The sequence below is a fragment of the Oncorhynchus masou genome, chromosome 28 (assembly GCF_036934945.1).
Source record: "Oncorhynchus masou masou isolate Uvic2021 chromosome 28, UVic_Omas_1.1, whole genome shotgun sequence".
NCBI classification, from domain to species: domain Eukaryota; kingdom Metazoa; phylum Chordata; class Actinopteri; order Salmoniformes; family Salmonidae; genus Oncorhynchus; species Oncorhynchus masou.
In genome coordinates this window covers 57,959,677-57,984,178 of record NC_088239.1, presented here as the reverse complement: position 1 = coordinate 57,984,178, position 24,502 = coordinate 57,959,677, and the positions used below count along the sequence as shown (strand labels likewise).

Sequence of the window (24,502 nt, the reverse complement as noted above, 5' to 3'; positions counted from 1 at the left end):
AAGTTACAGTACCAGTCCTAAAGTTACAGTACCAGAGTCCTAAAGTTACAGGACAAGAGTGCTAAAGTTACAGTACCAGTCCTAAAGATACAGTACCAGAGTCCAAAAGTTACATTACAAGAGCCCTAAACTTACAGTACCATAGTCCTAAATATACAGTACCAGAGTCCCAAAGTTACAGTACCAGTCCTAAAGTTACAGTACCAGAGTCCTAAAGTTACAGTACCAGAGAACTAAAGTTACAGTACCAGTCCTAAAGATACAGTACCAGAGATCTCAAAGTTACATTACCAGTCCTAAAGTTACAGTACCAGAGTCCTAAAGTTACAGGACAAGAGTACTAAAGTTACATTACCAGTCCTAAAGATACAGTACCATAGTCCTAAAGTTACAGTACAAGAGCCCTAATGTTACAGTACCATAGTCCTAAAGATACAGTACCAGAGTCCCAAAGTTTCAGTACCAGTCCTAAAGTTACAGTACCAGAGTCCTAAAGTTACAGTACCAGAGAACTAAAGTTTCAGTACCAGAGTCCTTAAGTTACAGTACCAGAGTACTAAAGTTACAGTATCAGAGTCCTAAAGTTACAGTTCCAGAGTCCTAAAGATACAGTACCAGAGTCCCAAAGTTACAGTACCAGAGAACTAAAGTTACAGTACCAGAGTCCTAAAGTTACAGTACCAGAGAACTAAAGTTACAGTACCAGTCCTAAAGATACAGTACCAGAGTCCTAAAGATACAGTCCAAGAGCCCTAAAGTTACAGTAAATGTCCTAAAGATACAGTACAAGAGTACTAAAGTTACAGGACCAGAGTACTAAAGTTACAGTACCAGAGTCCTAAAGTTACAGTACCAGAGTACTAAATTTACAGTACCAGAGTCCTAAAGTTACAGTACCAGAGGCCTAAAGTTACAGTACCAGAGTCCTAAAGTTACAGTACCAGAGTACTAAAGTTACAGTATCAGAGTCCTAAAGTTACATTTCCAGAGTCCTAAAGATACAGTACCAGAGTCCCAAAGTTACAGTACCAGAGAACTAAAGTTACAGTACCAGAGTCCTAAAGTTACAGTACCAGAGAACTAAAGTTACAGTACCAGTCCTAAAGATACAGTACCAGAGTCCTAAAGATACAGTCCAAGAGCCCTAAAGTTACAGTAAATGTCCTAAAGATACAGTACAAGAGTACTAAAGTTACAGGACCAGAGTACTAAAGTTACAGTACCAGTCCTAAAGATACAGTACAAGAGTACTAAAGTTACAGTACCAGAGTATTAAAGTTCCAGTACCAGAGTACTAAAGTTACAGTACCAGAGTCCTAAAGTTACAGTAAAAGAGTCCTAAAGTTACAGTACCAGAGTCCTAAAGTTACAGTACCAGAGTACTAAATTTACAGTACCAGAGTCCTAAAGTTACAGTACCAGAGGCCTAAAGTTACAGTACCAGAGTACTAAAGTTACAGTACCAGTCCTAAAGTTACAGTACCATAGTCCTAAAGTTACAGTACCAGTCCTAAAGTTACCGTAGCAGAGTCCTAAAGTTACAGTACCAGAGTACTAAATTTACAGTACCAGAGTCCTAAAGTTACAGTACCAGAGGCCTAAAGTTACAGTACCAGAGTCCTAAAGTTACAGTACCATAGTCCTAAAGTTACAGTACCAGAGTACTAAATTTACAGTACCAGAGTCCTAAAGTTACAGTACCAGAGGCCTAAAGTTACAGTACCAGAGTACTAAAGTTACAGTACCAGTCCTAAAGTTACAGTACCATAGTCCTAAAGTTACAGTACCAGTCCTAAAGTTACAGTAGCAGAGTCCTAAAGTTACAGTACCAGAGTACTAAATTTACAGTACCAGAGTCCTAAAGTTACAGTACCAGAGGCCTAAAGTTACAGTACCAGAGTACTAAAGTTACAGTACCAGTCCTAAAGTTACAGTACCATAGTCCTAAAGTTACAGTACCAGTCCTAAAGTTACAGTACCAGAGTCCTAAAGTTACAGTACCAGAGTCCTAAAGTTACAGTACCAGTCCTAATGTTACAGTACCAGAGTCCTAAGGTTACAGTACCAGAGAACTAAAGTTTCAGTACCAGAGTCCTAAAGTTACAGTACCAGAGCCCTAAAGTTACAGTACCAGAGTCCTAAAGTTACAGGACCAGATTACTAAAGTTACAGTACCAGTCCTAAAGATACAGTACAAGAGTACTAACGTTACAGTACCAGAGTATTAAAGTTACAGTACCAGAGTCCTAAAGTTACAGTACCAGAGTCCTAAAGTTACAGTACCAGAGTCCTAAAGTTACAGTACCAGAGACCTAAAGTTACAGTACCAGAGTACTAAAGTTACAGTACCAGAGTCCTAAAGTTACAATACCAGAGTCCTGAAGATACAGTACCAGAGTCCCAAAGTTACAGTACCAGTCCTAAAGTTACAGTACCAGAGTTCTAAAGTTACAGTACTAGTCCTAAAGTTACAGTACAAGAGTACTAAAGTTACAGGACCAGAGTACTAAAGTTACAGTACCAGTCCTAAAGATACAGTACAAGAGTACTAAAATTACAGTACCAGAGTATTAAAGTTCCAGTACCAGAGTACTAAAGTTACAGAACCAGAGTCCTAAAGTTACAGTACCAGAGTCCTAAAGTTACAGTACCAGAGTCCTAAAGTTACAGTACCAGAGTACTAAATTTACAGTACCAGAGTCATAAAGTTACAGTACCAGAGGCCTAAAGTTACAGTACCAGAGTACTAAAGTTACAGTACCAGTCCTAAAGTTACAGTACCATAGTCCTAAAGTTACAGTACCAGTCCTAAAGTTACAGTAGCAGAGTCCTAAAGTTACAGTACCAGAGTACTAAATTTACAATACCAGAGTCCTAAAGTTACAGTACCAGAGGCCTAAAGTTACAGTACCAGAGTACTAAAGTTACAGTACCAGTCCTAAAGTTACAGTACCATAGTCCTAAAGTTACATTACCAGTCCTAAAGTTACAGTACCAGAGTCCTAAAGTTACAGTACCAGAGTCCTAAAGTTACAGTACCAGTCCTAATGTTACAGTACCAGAGTCCTAAAGTTACAGTACCAGAGAACTAAAGTTTCAGTACCAGAGTCCTAAAGTTACAGTACCAGAGCCCTAAAGTTACAGTACCAGAGTCCTAAAGTTACAGGACCAGATTACTAAAGTTACAGTACCAGTCCTAAAGATACAGTACAAGAGTACTAACGTTACAGTACCAGAGTATTAAAGTTACAGTACCAGAGTCCTAAAGTTACAGTACCAGAGTCCTAAAGTTACAGTACCAGAGTCCTAAAGTTACAGTGCCAGAGACCTAAAGTTACAGTACCAGAGTACTAAAGTTACAGTACCAGAGTCCTAAAGTTACAATACCAGAGTCCTGAAGATATAGTACCAGAGTCCCAAAGTTACAGTACCAGTCCTAAAGTTACAGTACCAGAGTTCTAAAGTTACAGTACTAGTCCTAAAGTTACAGTACCAGAGTCCAAAAGTTACAGTACCAGTCCTAAAGTTCCAATACCAGAGTCCTAAAGTTACAGTACCAGAGTCCTAAAGTTACAGTACCAGAGTCCTAAAGTTACAGTACCAGAGTACTAAAGTTACAGTACCAGAGTCCTAAAGTTACAGTACCAGATTACTAAAGTTACAGTACCAGTCCTAAAGATACAGTACCAGAGTCCTAAAGATACAGTCCAAGAGCCCTAAAGTTACAGTAAAAGTCCTAAAGATACAGTACAAGAGTACTAAAGTTACAGGACCAGAGTACTAAAGTTACAGTACCAGTCCTAAAGATACAGTACAAGAGTACTAAAGTTACAGTACCAGAGTCCTAAAGTTACAGTACCAGAGTCCTAAAGTTACAGTACCAGAGACCTAAAGTTACAGTACCAGAGTACTAAAGTTACAGTACCAGAGTCCTAAAGTTACAATACCAGAGTCCTGAAGATACAGTACCAGAGTCCCAAAGTTACAGTACCAGTCCTAAAGTTACAGTACCAGAGTTCTAAAGTTACAGTACTAGTCCTAAAGTTACAGTACAAGAGTACTAAAGTTACAGGACCAGAGTACTAAAGTTACAGTACCAGTCCTAAAGATACAGTACAAGAGTACTAAAATTACAGTACCAGAGTATTAAAGTTCCAGTACCAGAGTACTAAAGTTACAGAACCAGAGTCCTAAAGTTACAGTACCAGAGTCCTAAAGTTACAGTACCAGAGTCCTAAAGTTACAGTACCAGAGTACTAAATTTACAGTACCAGAGTCATAAAGTTACAGTACCAGAGGCCTAAAGTTACAGTACCAGAGTACTAAAGTTACAGTACCAGTCCTAAAGTTACAGTACCATAGTCCTAAAGTTACAGTACCAGTCCTAAAGTTACAGTAGCAGAGTCCTAAAGTTACAGTACCAGAGTACTAAATTTACAATACCAGAGTCCTAAAGTTACAGTACCAGAGGCCTAAAGTTACAGTACCAGAGTACTAAAGTTACAGTACCAGTCCTAAAGTTACAGTACCATAGTCCTAAAGTTACATTACCAGTCCTAAAGTTACAGTACCAGAGTCCTAAAGTTACAGTACCAGAGTCCTAAAGTTACAGTACCAGTCCTAATGTTACAGTACCAGAGTCCTAAAGTTACAGTACCAGAGAACTAAAGTTTCAGTACCAGAGTCCTAAAGTTACAGTACCAGAGCCCTAAAGTTACAGTACCAGAGTCCTAAAGTTACAGGACCAGATTACTAAAGTTACAGTACCAGTCCTAAAGATACAGTACAAGAGTACTAACGTTACAGTACCAGAGTATTAAAGTTACAGTACCAGAGTCCTAAAGTTACAGTACCAGAGTCCTAAAGTTACAGTACCAGAGTCCTAAAGTTACAGTGCCAGAGACCTAAAGTTACAGTACCAGAGTACTAAAGTTACAGTACCAGAGTCCTAAAGTTACAATACCAGAGTCCTGAAGATACAGTACCAGAGTCCCAAAGTTACAGTACCAGTCCTAAAGTTACAGTACCAGAGTTCTAAAGTTACAGTACTAGTCCTAAAGTTACAGTACCAGAGTCCAAAAGTTACAGTACCAGTCCTAAAGTTCCAATACCAGAGTCCTAAAGTTACAGTACCAGAGTCCTAAAGTTACAGTACCAGAGTCCTAAAGTTACAGTACCAGAGTACTAAAGTTACAGTACCAGAGTCCTAAAGTTACAGTACCAGATTACTAAAGTTACAGTACCAGTCCTAAAGATACAGTACCAGAGTCCTAAAGATACAGTCCAAGAGCCCTAAAGTTACAGTAAAAGTCCTAAAGATACAGTACAAGAGTACTAAAGTTACAGGACCAGAGTACTAAAGTTACAGTACCAGTCCTAAAGATACAGTACAAGAGTACTAAAGTTACAGTACCAGAGTATTAAAGTTCCAGTACCAGAGTACTAAAGTTACAGTACCAGAGTCCTAAAGTTACAGTACCAGAGTCCTAAAGTTACAGAACCAGAGTCCTAAAGTTACAGTACCAGAGTACTAAATTTACAGTACCAGAGTCCTAAAGTTACAGTACCAGAGGCCTAAAGTTACAGTACCAGAGTACTAAAGTTACAGTACCAGTCCTAAAGTTACAGTACCATAGTCCTAAAGTTACAGTACCAGTCCTAAAGTTACAGTACCAGAGTCCTAAAGTTACAGTACCAGAGTACTAAATTTACAGTACCAGAGTCCTAAAGTTACAGTACCAGAGGCCTAAAGTTACAGTACCAGAGTACTAAAGTTACAGTACCAGTCCTAAAGTTACAGTACCATAGTCCTAAAGTTACAGTACCAGTCCTAAAGTTACAGTACCAGAGTCCTAAAGTTACAGTACCAGAGTCCTAAAGTTACAGTACCAGTCCTAATGTTACAGTACCAGAGTCCTAAAGTTACAGTACCAGAGAACTAAAGTTTCAGTACCAGAGTCCTAAAGTTACAGTACCAGAGCCCTAAAGTTACAGTACCAGAGTCCTAAAGTTACAGGACCAGATTACTAAAGTTACAGTACCAGTCCTAAAGATACAGTACAAGAGTACTAACGTTACAGTACCAGAGTATTAAAGTTACAGTACCAGAGTCCTAAAGTTACAGTACCAGAGTCCTAAAGTTACAGTACCAGAGTCCTAAAGTTACAGTACCATAGTCCTAAAGTTACAGTACCAGAGTCCTAAAGTTACAGTACCAGAGTACTAAAGTTACAGTACCAGAGTCCTAAAGTTACAATACCAGAGTCCTGAAGATACAGTACCAGAGTCCCAAAGTTACAGTACCAGTCCTAAAGTTACAGTACCAGAGTTCTAAAGTTACAGTACTAGTCCTAAAGTTACAGTACCAGAGTACTAAAGTTACTGTACCAGTCCTAAAGTTACAGTACCATAGTCCTAAAGTCACAGTACCAGTCCTAAAGTTACAGTACCAGAGTCCAAAAGTTACAGTACCAGTCCTAAAGTTCCAATACCAGAGTCCTAAAGTTACAGTACCAGAGTACTAAAGTTACAGTACCAGAGTCCTAAAGTTACAGTACCAGAGTACTAAAGTTACAGTACCAGAGTCCTAAAGTTACAGTACCAGATTACTAAAGTTACAGTACCAGAGTACTAAAGTTATAGTAACAGTCCTGAAGTTACAGTCCCAGAGTCCTAAAGTTACAGGACAAGAGTACTAAAGTTACAGTACCAGTCCTAAAGATATAGTACCAGAGTCCTAAAGTTACAGTACCAGAGTCCTAAAGTTATAGTACCAGAGTCCTAAAGTTACAGTACCAGAGTCCTAAAGTTACAGTACCAGAGTCCTAAAGTTACAGTACCAGAGTACTAAAGTTACAGTACCAGAGTACTAAAGTTACAGTACCACAGTACTAAAGTTACGGTACCAGACAGGCAGATCTGTCTGGTTAGTGTCAGTTGTATTCATTTATCTTATCAGGATGGTGTTAGATGATCGTCCGATTGTCCGAATAAAACCCATTTGTTTCATCCAATAAAAATAATAGTGTAACATACACCAGCAACACTGTTCGAAGAGAATAAAACACACAATATGTGTGCAAAACTGCTGCTTCAATAGAAATGACTGAAAATTAAGATACATGGAAACTTGCCCAAAGTAGAAAAACAACCTGCAAACAAATTAAGCACAATCAACCTAATTCATGACATAAACACACACTGTACCGTACATGCATGGTGAGAGAAAGAAAAAAGCACAGTTGTGCAACTGTGAGAGCTGACTGTGACAATGCTCGCGGATGGTGGCTGGGTCTCATTGTGGCTCCGTCAGTCTTCCAGGTTTCCTGACATAGTGAGTAAATACTGAGTGCTCACATTTCACTTGGCCACACTGTTACCTTTTAAAAAGGCACCACCGATAGAGCCGGCTCGTAAATTACCCCAACAAGGCCTTGCCCTGCCAATTTCAGGCAGTAAATAACCCTACACTGTCAGTCATCCAAATGCCTTCTCCAGGACTCTGATGTGCTCCATACTCACCCCCCAGTCCCTGCATAGGCTACCTTCCTCTACCCCAATCACAAAAAAACATAATCTTCCTTTAAGACAAACTTGTTCCACATTTATGATATTATTTATGGCTGCCGGAGAGGGCTTCCAGGCAATGGGGGTGGACAAAACAAAACAAGGGGCCTGAAACTTTAGACCCAATGTTGCCATCATTACAAAACTATTGAACCGCTGGAGACTTAACCTGGTCAGACTCACATGCCGTGGATTTTTTTTCCTTTTTCTTTTTTAAGTTTCTGTCCAAATATTCTTTTTTTTTTCATCCTGTAGACTGTGTGTTTCTCCATCTCCATATCATGCTAATGTCCCCTGTGTCTATTCACATAAAACTGCTGTGTCGGGGGTGGTCTGTTTCAGGGGGCAGACCGAGGCAGGGCTCTGCAGGAAATCTTTATGAGAATGAGGAGGAAATGGACTTGGAAGTTTAGTTAGTGTTAGTTGACTGTCAAATGTAGTGTTTGGCTTGGCGTAAGAGTGGTGTTTGGCATAGGGGCTGTAATTCGAAACAAGTATGTAACCTTATAGTCAAAGCTGACCTTACCAATTCGCTTCCCCAAATAAACACTTAAAAAAGGCTGATTGCACAACTCAGCTTCTGCTGACAGTACAGAAGGCATGCAAAGACAGGAAAACCCAAATGTCCTCATCTTCAAAAGACATTGGGGACATCTATTGCTTTGTTATGTAAGAGTTAAATAACTGTTACTGATGCTAGTTTTCAATCAAACCAACAGATACATAGAACAGTGTTGATGGATTTGGACACATTAAAAAGTAATTTTAAAATATAATCTTTAAAAAAATCTTTAAAAAAGACCAAAAGTCCTCAAGGACAGTAAAACAAAGGGAAGTGGGTGAAAAGGCTATTTTAGGTTTAGGGTTAGGAGTTAGGGTTAAGGTTAGGATTATGGGTAGGGTTAAATTAAGGGTTAGGGGTTAGAGAAATAGGATTTTGAATGGGAATCAATTGTTTGGTCCCCACAAGGATAGTAAAACAACATGTGTGTGTGCATGCATGTGTGTTTACACGTATGTTTGTTCGTTTGTGTGTGTGAGTGTGTGCATGTCTGTGTGTTAGTAATGGTGTAATAACATTCCGAGACATGCCTGGTATGACATGAAATCCATTAGCGTGGTGATACCCTGGATCCCCAGACAGTCCAGTAGATAACGCCTGGTCTTGAGTGCTACCATCTACCTATTGTTTTCATCTAGAGGAGAGCGAGCCAGACACGACCAGCCCAATGTGTATTGAATCCCATTCAGCAAATAAATTATACTACCCATTCTGGGCCCAATCCTGAGAACACACATGCAGGCGTAAACACATCCCATAAGTCTTCCGTAGATCTCACATCAATCACTGTCTCATCTACAAAAAAATACTGGCTTCTCTTTGGCTCCAGGAACCACTGCAAACTCTTTGAAAACACTTGTAGAAAACCAACCTGTAAATACCCCAGTGCAGGTTGGATTGAATGGAGACCTTGGGTTCAGTCTAGTTCTTCAGCTCTTTGTGGGTAAAGAGTCTAGTGGTTGTAGCACAAGGGAATCGGAGCAACGCTCTCCTGACGTGGTTATGAAATCATTCCTGAGTTTACTGGGGGCTTCAGGCCTTTACAGGTAACCAGAGAAGTTGGTTTTATGAATGAGTTTTCCACACTATACACAAAGAGTGTATTCCCTATTCAACGCAACACTCGTGAATTGCCAACATCGGAGCGCTTCCATTCGCTAGGGTCCAAGACCATTGGCTACATCCTAGGCTCCCTTGTAATAACAAAGCTGTAATTTGTAGACTTAGCACTTGTGTCCAGTCACCAATTGGGTACAAAATATGAATACGAAGGTAAATGAGAGGAAATAAAAATATCTGATGAACTTGAGTAAACGAAAACGAAAATATATGGCTGTGCTGTGTGGATTCTTTTATGAGATTTATGTCCTTATAAGATGGTACTCCAATGGAAGAAACCTGGTCATGATTGGTTTTATGGGCCAGAATTTGCAGTGAAAAAGCCTAAACCAATATTTTGCTGTCCAAAATTACTGCTGACCGGGGTGTTTGTGTGTGTGTGCATGTGTGTGTGAAAGAAAGAGAGTGTATGTGTGCGTTTGTACAGGCATATGTGCGTGTGTGTGTGTGTGTGTGTGTGTGTGTGTGTGTGTGTGTGTGTGTGTGTGTGTGTGTGTGTGTGTGTGTGTGTGTGCATACGTGTCTGTAAGAAAGAGTTTGCATGTGTTTGTGTGTGCACATATATTTGTGTGAGTGCGAGTATGAACACATGTAGGTTTATGTCTACGTGTGTCCATAGGCGTGATCCACCTTTGTGAAGATGGTTGAAGAAACAGTGGAGAAGAGGGCGCTGGGGAGCAGCAATGTGTGAAAACACGTTTCCTTGGTGCTCAGATCCAGGGCGAACAATTTACTATTAATACTTGACCAACACCTGCCCACCGTGTTAATTTTGTAACATATAATTTGGAATCAAACTCAATTTACGAATCGGGGCACAAAGGACTTGGCCTCTGCTGAAGCCTCGGGCTCACCTGACACGGACTCTGATCCCCCCCCCCCCCCCGACCTAGCCATTGTAATGGTGGTTATCATTAAATCTGAACAGACTGTGCTGGCGAAGGTGGAGTCATTATCCACTGACCTATCCACACAATTTAGTACATTTATACAAATGTTCAATTTTACTGGGTTTGTTTTCCTATTTACTTATTTAATTAAATGTGTTTGGAGTATACGTGTGTATATATGTACAGTTGAAGTCAGAAGTTTACATAGCTTTAGGTTGAAGTCATTAAAACACGTTTTTCAACCACTCCACAAATTTCTTGTTAAACTATAGTTTTGGCAAGTAGGTTAGGACATCTACTTTGTGCATGACGCAAGTCATTTTTCCAACAATTGTTTACAGACAGATTACTTCACTTATAATTCAGTGTATCAGAATTCCAGTGGGTCAGAAGTTTACATACACTAAGTTGACTGCGCCTTTAAACAGTTTGGAAAATTCCAGAAAATGATGTCATGGTTTTAGAAGCTTCTGATAGGCTAATTGACATAACTTGAGTCAATTGGAGGTGTACCTGTGGATGTATTTCAAGGCCTACCTTCAAACTCAGTGCCTCTTTGCTTGACATCATGGGAAAATCAAAAGAAATCAGCCAAGACCTCAGAAAAAATTGGAGACCTCCAAGTCTAGTTCATCCTTGAGAGCAATTTCCAAACACCTGAAGGTACAACGTTCATCTGTACAAACAATAGTACGCAAGTATAAACACCATGGGACCACACAGCCGTCATACCGCTCAGGAAGGAGACACGTTCTGTCTCCTAGAGAGGAACATATTTTGGTGCGAAAAGTGAAAATCAATCCCAGAACAACAGCAAAGGACCTTGTGAAGATGCTGGAGGAAACAGGCACACAAGTATCTATATCCACAGTAAAACTAATCCTATATCGACATAATATGAAAGGCCGCTCAGCAAGGAGGAAGCCACTGCTCCAAACCGCCATAAAAAAGCCAGACTACGGTTTGCAACTGATCGTACTTTTTGGAGAAATGTCCTCTGGTCTGTTGAAACAAAAATAAAACTGTTTGGCCATAATGACCGTCGTTATGTTTGGAGGAAAAGGGGGAGGCTTGCAAACCGGAGAACACCATCCCAACCGTGAAACACAGGGGTGGCAGCATCATGTTGTGGGGGTGCTTTGCTGCAGGAGGGTCTGGTGCACTTCATAAAATAGATGGCATCATGATGCAGGACAATTATGTGTATGTATTGAAGCAACATCTCAAGACATCAGGAGGGAGGGAGGGGTGGAATGGAGGGAGGGTGGGATGGAGGGAGGAGGTGGTGTGTGGGTGGGATAGAGGGAGGGTGGGATGGAGGGAGGGAGGGAGTGGTGGGAGTGGTGGATGGGTGGGATGGAGGGAGGGAGGGAGTTGATGGCTGGATGGATGGATGTGAGAATGAGGGGTTGGGATTGTACTGCTTTGCTTTTAATCTGAAAATCTATAAATAAAGTTTTAAAAATTATAATAAAGAAACAGTGGATCTACAGTAACAGACAAATTCAACTTATCGACTGGATATAAAACTTCATGTTACAGGGTTGGAAGGCAGCCATTCTCAAATCTGCTGGAATGGAAAGGTTTAAAAAAATCTGAAAACTGAAGGTGAGGGTGAAAACGATCATGTGGTTTTTGTCCAAAGGCCGCCTAGAACCCCAAGGCATTCTTGAGAATGTTAGTGGTTATTGCCGTTTTACTTCATGATCATTTACACTGCAGTTCTACTTAGACCAGTAAAATATTAAGTATCTGGACCAATTAGGTTGATCGTTACTTATACTTGAAATCTGTGGGCCAATGGGATAATCTCTTACTAGTGAAGTGTTTTACCTGAGCCACAAGAAGGAACATTTGGACACAGACAACAACACGTCACCATTTTCTCAGATACTTCCCAGAGTGGAAGTGGAAGATGACATTTGATACTGGCTCCAAACAAACAGTGACACCAGATGTCGTGGGGGCACCAGAATCGCTGTGACAACTTAGACATCTCCAAGCCTTTATGAGCCTCACCTGGGTCCCAGCTCATCTTCGCTCCGCCAGACGAAATCTCCAAACTTCTCGTAGTGGGAGTTGTAGTGGTGCTGCACCCTGTAAAGCAGCGGAGGGGGAATCTCCATCAGAGTGTTGTAGGCCGTCTGCTGCTCCTTGCCACTGGTGTAGCCGTTGTACAGGTTATATACCTTGTCTGCTATCTCTGACACAGGAGGAGGTGGAAGAGGGGAAACATGGAAGTCATTTGGAAGACACTCATTTGAAAGAAACTCATTTGAAAGACACTCATTTGAAAGACAGAGGTGAACGTGGGATAAGTATATCAAATGAAGGTGGGCAAGTAAACCCAAGATCACCATCACAAGTAAAACCTAGTTGCTGGTGATAACCCTGGTGCTAGAATAAAATGTGATATTGTATATTGGAGAGGGAAAGGGATGGATGCTGAGGGGGATGAATGGGGAGAGTGGGAAGGTGGTGAAGGAGGGGGAGGGAGGAGAGAGAGAGAGAGATGGTGAGTAACCTGCTGTGGATTTCAAGGGCATCACAACAGGCTGAGGGGTAGGAGAAAGAGGTGAGAAAGGCATGGGGAGGGGGGAAAGCGTGAGGGAGAGATGGAATGAAGAAAAATAATGTGGTAAGGAGGGAGGAATGTGATAGGGAAAGAAACGTGTCTGTGGGGGGATAAGAGAGAAGAGATTATGGGGAAAGGAGAATGTATAAAGGACGGATGGAAAGGTTATGGGGTGGACAGAGTGTAGAAAGAGAATATCAAGTATGAAAAGGGAGTATGAGGAGGAGTACCTTCTGCTCTGCTATCATCTACCATTGGACAAGACGTCCGCACTGAGACGAAGCTAGACTCTGAACGACTCCCTCGACTGTCCACAGCATATAGGGTGAACCTGAGAGAGAGAGAGAATTAAGAAAATAAATAACACAATATAGAAGCTGACATATTTCATATGTCAACAACAATTAACAACCTTTCATATGTACTGTTACAGTATGAGAGAAATCAAAGGAACTCAAAAGTAACATGCCTCTTTCGACAGAAAAAAATACTTACGTGGCTCCTGCCATTCCATCCCAACCTTTCAAAGCTAGATGCACCGAGTGTCCCGGCTCCTACACTTTGCACAGAGTTTTTATGAGCCACTGTTGACAGCAACAGAACTCCTTTTTGAAAATAGCCATAACTCAGAGCCAGGCCAGGACTCGAGACCCAGGAGTGGGTAAAGGACCCGAGACCCAGGAGTGGGTAAAGGACTCGAGACCCAGGAGTGGGTAAAGGACTCGAGACCCAGGAGTGGGTAAAGGACCCGAGACCCAGGAGTGGGTAAAGGACCTGAGACCCAGGAGTGGGTAAAGGACCCGAGACCCAGGAGTGGGTAAAGGACTCGAGACCCAGGAGTGGGTAAAGGACTCGAGACCCAGGAGTGGGTAAAGGACCCGAGACCCAGGAGTGGGTAAAGGACCCGAGACCGAGGAGTGGTTAAAGGACTCGAGACCCAGGAGTGGGTAAAGGACCCGAGACCCAGGAGTGGGTAAAGGACCCGAGACCCAGGAGTGGGTAAAGGACCCGAGACCCAGGAGTGGGTAAAGGACCCGAGACCCAGGAGTGGGTAAAGGACCCGAGACCCAGGAGTGGGTAAAGGACCCGAGACCCAGGAGTGGGTAAAGGACCCGAGACTCAGGAGTGGGTAAAGGACTCGAGACCCAGGAGTGAGTAAAGGACCCGAGACCCAGGAGTGGGTAAAGGACCCGAGACCGAGGAGTGGTTAAAGGACTCGAGACCCAGGAGTGGGTAAAGGACCCGAGACCCAGGAGTGGGTAAAGGACCCGAGACCCAGGAGTGGGTAAAGGACTCGAGACCCAGGAGTGGGTAAAGGACCCGAGACCCAGGAGTGGGTAAAGGACCCGAGACCCAGGAGTGGGTAAAGGACCCGAGACCCAGGAGTGGGTAAAGGACTCGAGACCCAGGAGTGGGTAAAGGACTCGAGACCCAGGAGTGGGTAAAGGACCCGAGACCCAGGAGTGGGTAAAGGACCCGAGACCCAGGAGTGGGTAAAGGACCCGAGACCCAGGAGTGGGTAAAGGACCCGAGACCGAGGAGTGGGTAAAGGACCCGAGACCCAGGAGTGGGTAAAGGACCCGAGACCGAGGAGTGGGTAAAGGACCCGAGACCCAGGAGTGGGTAAAGGACCCGAGACCCAGGAGTGGGTAAAGGACCCGAGACCCAGGAGTGGGTAAAGGACCCGAGACCCAGGAGTGGGTAAAGGACTCAAGACCCAGGAGTGGGTAAAGGTCTGTAAGTGGTCCCTGCCTGGTACACGACAGACCAGCCAGTCGGCAGCAACGGCCATTACACCTAATAGTGCCTTTAAATGGGACTCCCACTTCCTCTAATTACGGAGATTCTGCTCTCCACAAATGTAAAACATATTAAGGCCTCAGATCCCCTGGACCACCAAGTGGCCGTGGCTAGTACTGTATACAGCAGTGAGGGGGAAAGACATCCATGTTGCTCCCTGATGATCATGGGGTGCTGATAGATCATCGGAGAGATGGTTTCCTGTGAAGTACTGTACTGTAGGTTGTCCAGTCTTTCTCATAGAAGTAGCTTTTAGAGAGATGATGGCTGTTTATGAGACATGAAATGCTATAGAACTACCAACATGCATGTAGATAATGTGCATGTAACACAAAGGCTGTTGTTTAATCTACAGACAGAGCTGATTGGACAATCCCAAAGTAACCATACCTTAACGGTCCATTGGCATGGATATAGTCAAAGGGTAATTGTTGTTCTTAGCATTCTATTTCTAGGGTTTATACAGTAAGTTGAAATTGTGATTCAGTGCTAGATGTGTGTTGGGGGAGATAAAAAGCAGTATAAAAAGCAGTATTCTGCGACCAAATTATTGTTTTTTAATACATCTGTGAATCATCGAATATGACCATTATCTAAATAGCAAAACTGCTGGATGGATGGATGGTTTGTCCAGAAGAATACATATAGTGCCTTCGGAAAGTATTCAGACCCCTTGACTTTTTCCCCATTTTGTTACGTTACAGCCTTATTCTAAAATGGATTAAATCGTTTTTTACACCATCAATCTACACACAATACCCATAATGACATAGCAAAAACAGGTTTAGATTTTTTACAATTGTAAAAAAAAAAAAAGAATGAAATATCACATTTACATAAGTATTCAGACCCTTTACTCAGTACTTTGTTGCAGCACCTTTTGTCACGACTTCCTCAGAAGTCGGTCCCTCTCCTTGTTCGGGCGGTGTTCGGCGGTCGACGGCACCCGCTTTCTTGCTTGCCACCGCTTGTTCTGTCTTTGTATTACACACCTGGCTTCACTCAACCAATTACTTGTTTATTATTTAACCCTCTGTTTCCCATGTTGTGTTTGTGAGTGATTGTGTATTGTAATTTGGTTCGTCTTTGTGGGCTCGTGATGTTACTTTGTATATTTGTCTTTTTGAGTAAAGTACATTGATCATTCATATCTGCTGTCCTGCGCCTGACTCTCTACACCAGCTACACACAGGACCCTTACACCTTTGGCTGCGATTACAGACCCGATTCGCCTTTGGTATGATGCTACAAGCTTGGCACACCTGTGTTTGGGGAATTTCTCCAATTCTTCTTTGTAGATCCTCTCAAGCTCTGTCAGGTTGGATGGGGAGCGTCACTGCACAGCTATTTTCAGGGATGTTAGAGATGTTAGATCAGGTTCAAGTCCTGGCTCTGGCTGGGCCTCTGGCTGTGTGCTTAGGGTCATTGTCCTGTTGGAAGGTGAACCTTCGCCCCAGTCGGAGGTCCTGAGCGCTCTGGAGCAGCTCTCTGTACTTTGCTCCATTCATATTTCCCTTGATCCTGAATAGTCTTCCAGTCCCTGCCACTGAAAAACATCCCCACAGCATGATGTTGCCACCACCATGCATCACCATAGGGATGGTACAAGGCTTCCTCCAGACTTGACTCTTGGCACTCAAGCCAAAGAGTTCAATCTTGGTTTCATTAGACCAGAGAATCTTGTTCCTCATGGTCTGAGTTCTTTAGGTGCCTTGTAGGTGCTGTCATGTGCCTCCGGTCAATCTACCATAAAGGCCTGAATTGTGGAGTACTGCAGAGATGGTTGTCCTTCTGGAAGGTTCTCCCATCTCCACAGATGAACTCTGGAGCTCTGTCAGAGTGTGCCTCAACACAAACCTGTCGTCTCGGAGCTCTACAGACTCTGACATGCCTTTCCAAAGAATGTCCAATTAATTGAATTGACCACAGGTGGACTCAAGGATGGTCAATGGAAACAGGATGCTCTTGAGCTCAATTTCGAGTCTCAAAGCAAAGGTCCGAATACTTATGTAATCTATGTGTTTTTTATTTGTAATAAATTTGCAAACATTTCTAAAAATGTGCAGTCGCTTTGCCATTATGGGGTATTGTGTGTAGATTGATGAGGAAAAAAAAGATTTAATCCATTATAGAATAAGGTTGTAACGTAACAAAACGTGGAAAAAGGTAAGGGGTCTGAATACTTTTCAAATGCAAGTGAAAATTAATATTGTTCATGACTGAACATGCAAAATGACAATATCAAATAGGAGGCAGAATTTATTTTTCTGTTTCACAAAGCTATTTCACTGGCAGAGTCCATTTTTAAAAGTATGCCTTTTGTTTGAAGAGCCTGTGTTTTAATACCACCAACTGATTGTTTTGTTTGTAATATGGCCTGTTTTGACATTGTTCGCATAGTTTGTCCGATCTTGTTATTCATCAAGAGAAATGTGTGGTATATTGGTATTCCCCAAGAACCTCACAAAAGACAAGGGGCCAGAGTCTGTACGAAGTTCGCTGTAGATTCTCTGCCCAGCAAAACAACGGCACATATAACAATCACATTGTTTAAATTATGTGGTCACATCACTGGCCAGTAAATGGAGGGGGGCAGGGTGTATTTATCAGGCAATTAGTAGAGTTTAGTTTAGGATCCCGGACACAGCTTGCCAGCTTGTTGCTGTTTTTGGTTGTTTAAGTGGTTGGCATCAAAGACAGGTACTTTTCTCCACAGCCTAATCACAGTCCTATTATGTATAGTGAAAGGAGATTACCACAGAAACTTTCTCTAGCCTTTGTGGGGTTTTTTTTTAATGCGAGGACAACCACAAAAGGTATTTTGGCTGCTTTCTTCCCCTACAGTTCTGTTAACACTACGGTCAGAGATACAAGGCCTGTTGTAGGTGCTGGATAAACGGGCCTGTCACCCACAGCGCAGTGCAGCGGGGGGCTGAATGGAGCCTGAGCTGGCAGGCTTCACCATTAGCATCGATAAGGATTAACTGGGAGAACAAAACGAGCTCCGTGGTCTGCTTGCCACGAGAATGTCAAAACAGAGGGTAACATACTGGCAACTTATACCCAACCCCTTACACACCCGCTCTCTCTGTCCATTCATCTCTCACACTCTGTCTTGCCTCTCTCTGATTCCCTTTGTCTTTTCCACCCGTTCTATCCCTCGCTCCACTCAGAAGCTGGATGTTTGTAGTGCATGGTTTTGTCCCCGTGCCATCGTTTTGAAAGCTCAACAAAAAAAACATATTTGTTTGAAATAGCAATGCCACCATAAAGTTATGGTGTCCTCTAATTTAATGAGACAGGAGGGGGTAGAGAGAAAGAGAGTAAGAGAGAGAGGGATAGAGAAGGAACAGAGGAGACAGAAAAAGAAAGAGGTGTGGGGTAAGAGAGAATGAGAGAGGAGAGAGAGAGAGCTCTACCTCACTTGCTTTGGCAATGTTAGCATATGTTTCCCATGCCAATAAAGTCCCTTGAATTGAATTGAATTGAATTGAGAGAGAGAGGGTGAGGGAGTGGGGAAGAGAGAAAGAAAGAGAGAGCAATTATGGCAGTATTTCTGGCATACTAGGCATAGAAGAAGCCAGGCAGCCTCGGGATTCCTGGTTGATGACATCAGACGTTGGTCCGAGATCAATTGAGCCGGTCCACAAATCAATCAATTGCACCGGGAGAATATAATTCAAAACAAATTTACGACTTCGACTTAGTTTCTCAGGTCAGGTCTGTAAGAAAGGACTTACACTGTAATATCCTTTCTCTACAACGTCTTTTATCAATTACAGGTTAGCTTTACATACTGACTGCTGGCACCTGCACATATCACTGGAGGTTTGAGCAGAAATATGATCATACTACTGTAGCAGTGGCTGCATGTTCTATCTATATCTAAACTAAATCTCAGAGTCTACACATGTTGTGATTTGTTGATTTTAAGTGACTAACATGAAAGCACCCAATACATGACATGCCTGGGAACAAGGGGAAATTGTAAAGATGTAATTTGCACTAATAAATATGCCTTGTTTTGATGTTTTATCTCTCTATGTCCTTCCATAAAATAGATTGCTCATTCAGGTTTTCAGTACAAGCATATTGTTTGGACTTGACATGAGATACTACACTTAATAAAGCCCCCATGTTAATAAAAACAAAGAAAGAACACATCGTACTTGTTGGGTAGACCAGATTGTCTTTTCACAGACTAATGAGGAGTTACTTGTGTGGTCTTCAAGTTTTCACATCTTATATCAGACATTATTAGCATGATGAAAGGCAGACACTTACAATTTAGTCTTAGTTGTTGCAAGTTTTGCTGGCAAATTATTTAAAAAAAAATGTGTTCACCATTTCTTTGTCTTTGCAATTTTGGCAGCTCCTGGTCATACCAATACAACTATATCACAACTATTTTCTTTATATTACCAATTGGACACCAACACATACTCATTATGGTAGGATTGGCTGTGTGTTGGAAATACACTACATAGCCAAAAGTATGTGGACAACTGCTCAGCAAACATCTCATTCCAAAATCATGGGAGTTGGACCCATCTTTGCTGCTATAACAGCCTCCACTCTTCTGGGAAAGCTTTCCACTAGATGTTGGAAAATTGCCAAAGAGCAATCTAGTGCACTGATGTTGGGCGATTATGCCTGGTTCGGAGTCGGCGTTCCAATTTATCCCAAAGGTGTTCGATGGGGTTGAGGTCAGGGCTATGTGCAGGAGAATCAAGTTCTTCCACACCAATCTCAACAAACCATTTCTGTATGGACCTAGCTTTGTGCTGAAACAGGAAATAGCCTTCACCAAACTGTTGCCACAAAGTTGGATGCACAGAATTGTCTAGAATGTCGTATGCTGTAGCATTAAGATTTCCCTTCACTGGAACTAAGGGGCCTAGCCCGAAACCATGAAAAACAGGCAGGTAGCGGGCAGGTAGCGTTCTCCTGGCATCCGCAAAACCCAGATTTGTCCGTCGGACTGCCAGATGGTGAAGCGTGATTCATCAATCCAGAATTTCCAATGCTTGTGTTGACGTTGCTTCCAGAGGCAGTTTGGAACTCGGTAGTGAGTGTTGCAACCGAGGACAGATGATTTTTACATGCTTCAGCACTCGGTGGTCACGTTCTGTGAGATGTTTTCTCTGCTACCGCACGGCAAGCGGTACCGGAGCGCCAAGTCTAGGAACAAAAGCCTCCTCAACAGCTTCTACCCCCAAGCCATTAGACAGCTGAATAATTCCTAAAAATCATCACTGGACAATTTACATTGACACCCCCCTTCTAGTACACTTCTGATACTCGCTGTTTGTTTGTTACCTATACATAGTCACTTCGCCCCCACCTACATGTACAGATTACCTCAACTAGCCTGTACCCCTGCACACTGACTCGGGATCGGTGCCCCCTGTATATAGCCTCTTTATTGTTATTCTTATTGTGTTACTTTTTATTATTACTTTTTTATTTTAGCCTACTTGGTAAATATGTTCTTCTTCTTGAACTGCACGGTTGGTTAAGGGCTTGTAAGTAAGCATTTCACGGTAAAGTCTACACTTGTTGTGTTTGGCAAATAAAGTTGATTTGATTTGTGTGGCCAAACACTTCGCGGCTGAGCTGTTGTCGCTCCTAGACTTTTCCACTTCACAATAACACAACTTGCAGTTGACCGGGGCGGCTCTAGCAGGGCAGAAATCTTAAAGGTGGGATCCTATGACGGTCTCACATTGAAAGTCACTGAGCTCTTCAGCATGGGACATTCTACTGTCAATGTTTGTCTATTGAGAATGCATGGTTCTGTGCTTGATTGTGTACACCTGTCAGCAACAGGTGTGTCTGAAATAGCAGAATAACCTCATTTGAATGGATGTCCACATACTTTTGGCCATGTAGTGTATCATACAGGTTCTTTGTTTAAAGAAAGAAAGCTTTCACTAGCCGTTCAAAAAGCCTTCGTCGGTCGTACTCTGTCACAGGTTGTTTTAGCGCCCATGTGGAAGACATATTTGTTGTTCTTCTGAGGGATAGTTGGCAGTGTGTTTTAGAGTGGAGCTGGATCCTGAGTATACAGTATAAAGGCAACACCTCATAAGTCTCCAGCCGGGTTGGGTCACATCAGGTTTATCATGTTATGCCGTGTCATTTTCTGTGATTTACACTTGCCTCTAAAGACTTCTATTTTAGGGCTCTGAACTGCTGCTCTGGCCTGAGAGTACCATCCAAAACACTGGGAGGCAGGTGCTGAACCTTGCCCTATTTACTGCAGCAAAGGATGAGAAGTCAAAGAACCAAATAACCTCTCCTTCACTAGCGTACTGGAGCCTTTATTTTATTGAACCTTCGTTGAGATAAAAATCTATTTTTCAGGAGAGACCTGGACCAGGAGAGCAGCATCAACACAACAGTTTCAGACAATCAGACACAATAAATCAACATAAAAAGCACATGATATATCAATCAATATAAAAAGCAGCACTTCAGTAAAGAACATATACACGACACAGGTCAGAAAACAATACTTCAAAAGACAGTTCTGCAGGCTGAATAGGTCATATGAAACAGACATTATGACTGGTATCACTGTGAATGGATTCTGTTTGGAGGGTGATGGTAGAAACATTGAGGGTAACTTTTACCATGGCTTGAAATTGTACCAATAAAACCTAGAGATGACAATGTAAGAGGATATGATGCCATGAAGGGCAAATATGATGTGAAATGCCAGACTGACTGGTATTGCTGAATCGCCAGATCGACTTTTACTACATTCACTTAAAGCAATAGCTTTTAAGGATATGGTGAAGGTATAAAGTTATCACCCATGATAGACGAGCTAGGGATTTACTTTCTGCCATATTGCCTGTTTGTCCTGTTATTTGTCTCGGTTCTGTGTCAGCATGTCTGGGATGAGGGAGATATTTAGGGGGGAGGTAGATATCAACGCAAAATGGTTATATCATTTAGTGCATGCAATAACTACTAAGTACAGGTATGTAGAGCTTCATGATACCACAGGTATAACATAAGTCATCAACCATAAATCATAAACTCATTATTCCACTAACTCTGAAATTACTCCAGTCCATTCAGCTACAGTCAAATTGTAACAATCCAAAACTAATTTGGACCTATTTTAGGATGTAGTGTCATGTGAAAAAGTGAGATGTATCATGTCCATATGGTCACACTGTAACAAGAAAGGCTGCTTCCGGACTACTCCTCAGATTCTGTCTGTTGGACAACTCCTCAGACCCTGTCTGTTGGACAACTCCTCAGATTCTGTCTGTTGGACAACTCCTCAGACTCTGTCTGTTGGACAACTCCTCAGACTCTGTCTGTTGGACAACTCCTCAGATTCTGTCTGTTGGACAACTCCTCAGACTCTGTCTATTGGACAACTCCTCAGACTCTGTCTGTTGGACAACTCCTCAGACTCTGTCTGTTGGACTACTCCTCAGACTCTGTCTGTTGGACTACTCCTCAGATTCTGTCTGTTGGACTACTCCCCAGACTCTGTCTGTTGGACTACTCCTCAGACTCTGTCTGTTGGACAACTCCTCAGATTCTGTCTGTTGGACAACTCCTCAGATTCTGTCTGTTGGACTACTCCTCAGATTCTGTCTGTTGGACTACTCCTCAGACTCTGTCTGTTGGACTACTCCTCAGATTCTGTCTGTTGAACTACTCCTCAGACTCTGTCTGTTGGACAACTCCTCAGACTCTGTCTGTTGGACAACTCCTCAGACTCTGTCTGTTGGACTACTCCTCAGACTCTGTCTGTTGGACTACTCCTCAGATTCTGTCTGTTGGACAACTCCTCAGACTCTGTCTGTTGGACTACTCCTCAGATTCTGTCTGTTGGACTACTCCTCAGATTCTGTCTGTTGGACTACTCCTCAGACTCTGTCTGTTGGACAACTCCTCAGATTCTGTCTGTTGGACTACTCCTCAGATTCTGTCTGTTGGACTACTCCTCAGACTCTGTCTGTTGGACAACTCCTCAGACTCTGTCTGTTGGACAACTCCTCAGACTCTGTCTGTTGGACTACTCCTCAGATTCTGTCTGTTGGACTACTCCTCAGATTCTGTCTGTTGGACTACTCCTCAGACTCTGTCTGTTGGACAACTCCTCAGATTCTGTCTGTTGGACTACTCCTCAGATTCTGTCTGTTGGACTACTCCTCAGACTCTGTCTGTTGGACTACTCCTCAGATTCTGTCTGTTGGACTACTCCTCAGATTCTGTCTGTTGGACTACTCCTCAGACTCTGTCTGTTGGACTACTCCTCAGACTCTGTCTGTTGGACTACTCCTCAGACTCTGTCTGTTGGACTACTCCTCAGACTCTGTCTGTTGGACAACTCCTCAGACTCTGTCTGTTGGACAACTCCTCAGACTCTGTCTGTTGGACAACTCCTCAGACTATGTCTGTTGGACAACTCCTCAAATTCTGTCTGTTGGACTACTCCTCAGACTCTGTCTGTTGGACTACTCCTCAGACTCTGTTTGTTGGACTACTCCTCAGACTCTGTCTGTTGGACAACTCCTCAGACTCTGTCTGTTGGACAACTCCTCAGACTCTGTCTGTTGGACTACTCCTCAGACTCTGTCTGTTGGACAACTCCTCAGACTCTGTCTGTTGGACAACTCCTCAGACTCTGTCTGTTGGACTACTCCTCAGACTCTGTCTGTTGGACTACTCTTCAGACTCTGTCTGTTGGACTACTCCTCAGACTCTGTCTGTTGGACTACTCTTCAGACTCTGTCTGTTGGACTACTCCTCAGACTCTGTCTGTTGGACTACTCCTCAGACTCTGTCTGTTGGACTACTCCTCAGACTCTGTCTGTTGGACTACTCCTCAGATTCTGTCTGTTGGACAACTCCTCAGACTCTGTCTGTTGGACAACTCCTCAGACTCTGTCTGTTGGACAACTCCTCAGACTCTGTCTGTTGGACAAGTCCTCAGACTCTGTCTGTTGGACAACTCCTCAGACTCTGTCTGTTGGACAACTCCTCAGACTCTGTCTGTTGGACTACTCCTCAGACTCTGTCTGTTGGACAACTCCTCAGATTCTGTCTGTTGGACTACTCCTCAGACTCTGTCTGTTGGACTACTCCTCAGACTCTGTCTGTTGGACTACTCCTCAGACTCTGTCTGTTGGACTACTCCTCAGACTCTGTCTATTGGACAACTCCTCAGACTCTGTCTGTTGGACTACTCCTCAGACTCTGTCTGTTGGACTACTCCTCAGACTCTGTCTGTTGGACTACTCCAACGACTCTGTCTGTTGGACAACTCCTCAGATTCTGTCTGTTGGACTACTCCCCAGACTCTGTCTGTTGGACTACTCTTCAGACTCTGTCTGTTGGACTACTCCTCAGACTCTGTCTGTTGGACTACTCCTCAGATTCTGTCTGTTGGACAACTCCTCAGACTCTGTCTGTTGGACAACTCCTCAGACTCTGTCTGTTGGACAACTCCTCAGACTCTGTCTGTTGGACAACTCCTCAGACTCTGTCTGTTGGACTACTCCTCAGACTCTGTCTGTTGGACAACTCCTCAGATTCTGTCTGTTGGACTACTCCTCAGACTCTGTCTGTTGGACTACTCCTCAGACTCTGTCTGTTGGACAACTCCTCAGACTCTGTCTGTTGGACTACTCCTCAGACTCTGTCTGTTGGACTACTCCTCAGACTCTGTCTATTGGACAACTCCTCAGACTCTGTCTGTTGGACTACTCCTCAGACTCTGTCTGTTGGACTACTCCAACGACTCTGTCTGTTGGACAACTCCTCAGATTCTGTCTGTTGGACTACTCCCCAGACTCTGTCTGTTGGACTACTCTTCAGACTCTGTCTGTTGGACTACTCCTCAGACTCTGTCTGTTGGACTACTCCTCAGACTCTGTCTGTTGGACAACTCCTCAGATTCTGTCTGTTGGACTACTCCTCAGATTCTGTCTGTTGGACAACTCCTCAGATTCTGTCTGT

The 24,502-nt window shown here is 42.9% G+C and overlaps 1 protein-coding gene across 1 annotated transcript in view; it reads right to left on the bottom strand.

The window, feature by feature from the left end:
- The window catches only part of LOC135517965 (astrotactin-2-like), a 569,522-nt gene that overhangs the window by 101,681 nt on the left and 443,339 nt on the right, over positions 1-24,502 (bottom strand). Inside the window, exons 21-22 of the mRNA XM_064942708.1 lie at positions 12,943-13,043; positions 12,157-12,340 (exon numbers count right to left, since the gene is read on the bottom strand). Coding sequence (XP_064798780.1) covers positions 12,157-12,340; positions 12,943-13,043 — 285 coding nt within the window. The remainder of the gene's footprint in view (positions 1-12,156; positions 12,341-12,942; positions 13,044-24,502) is intronic.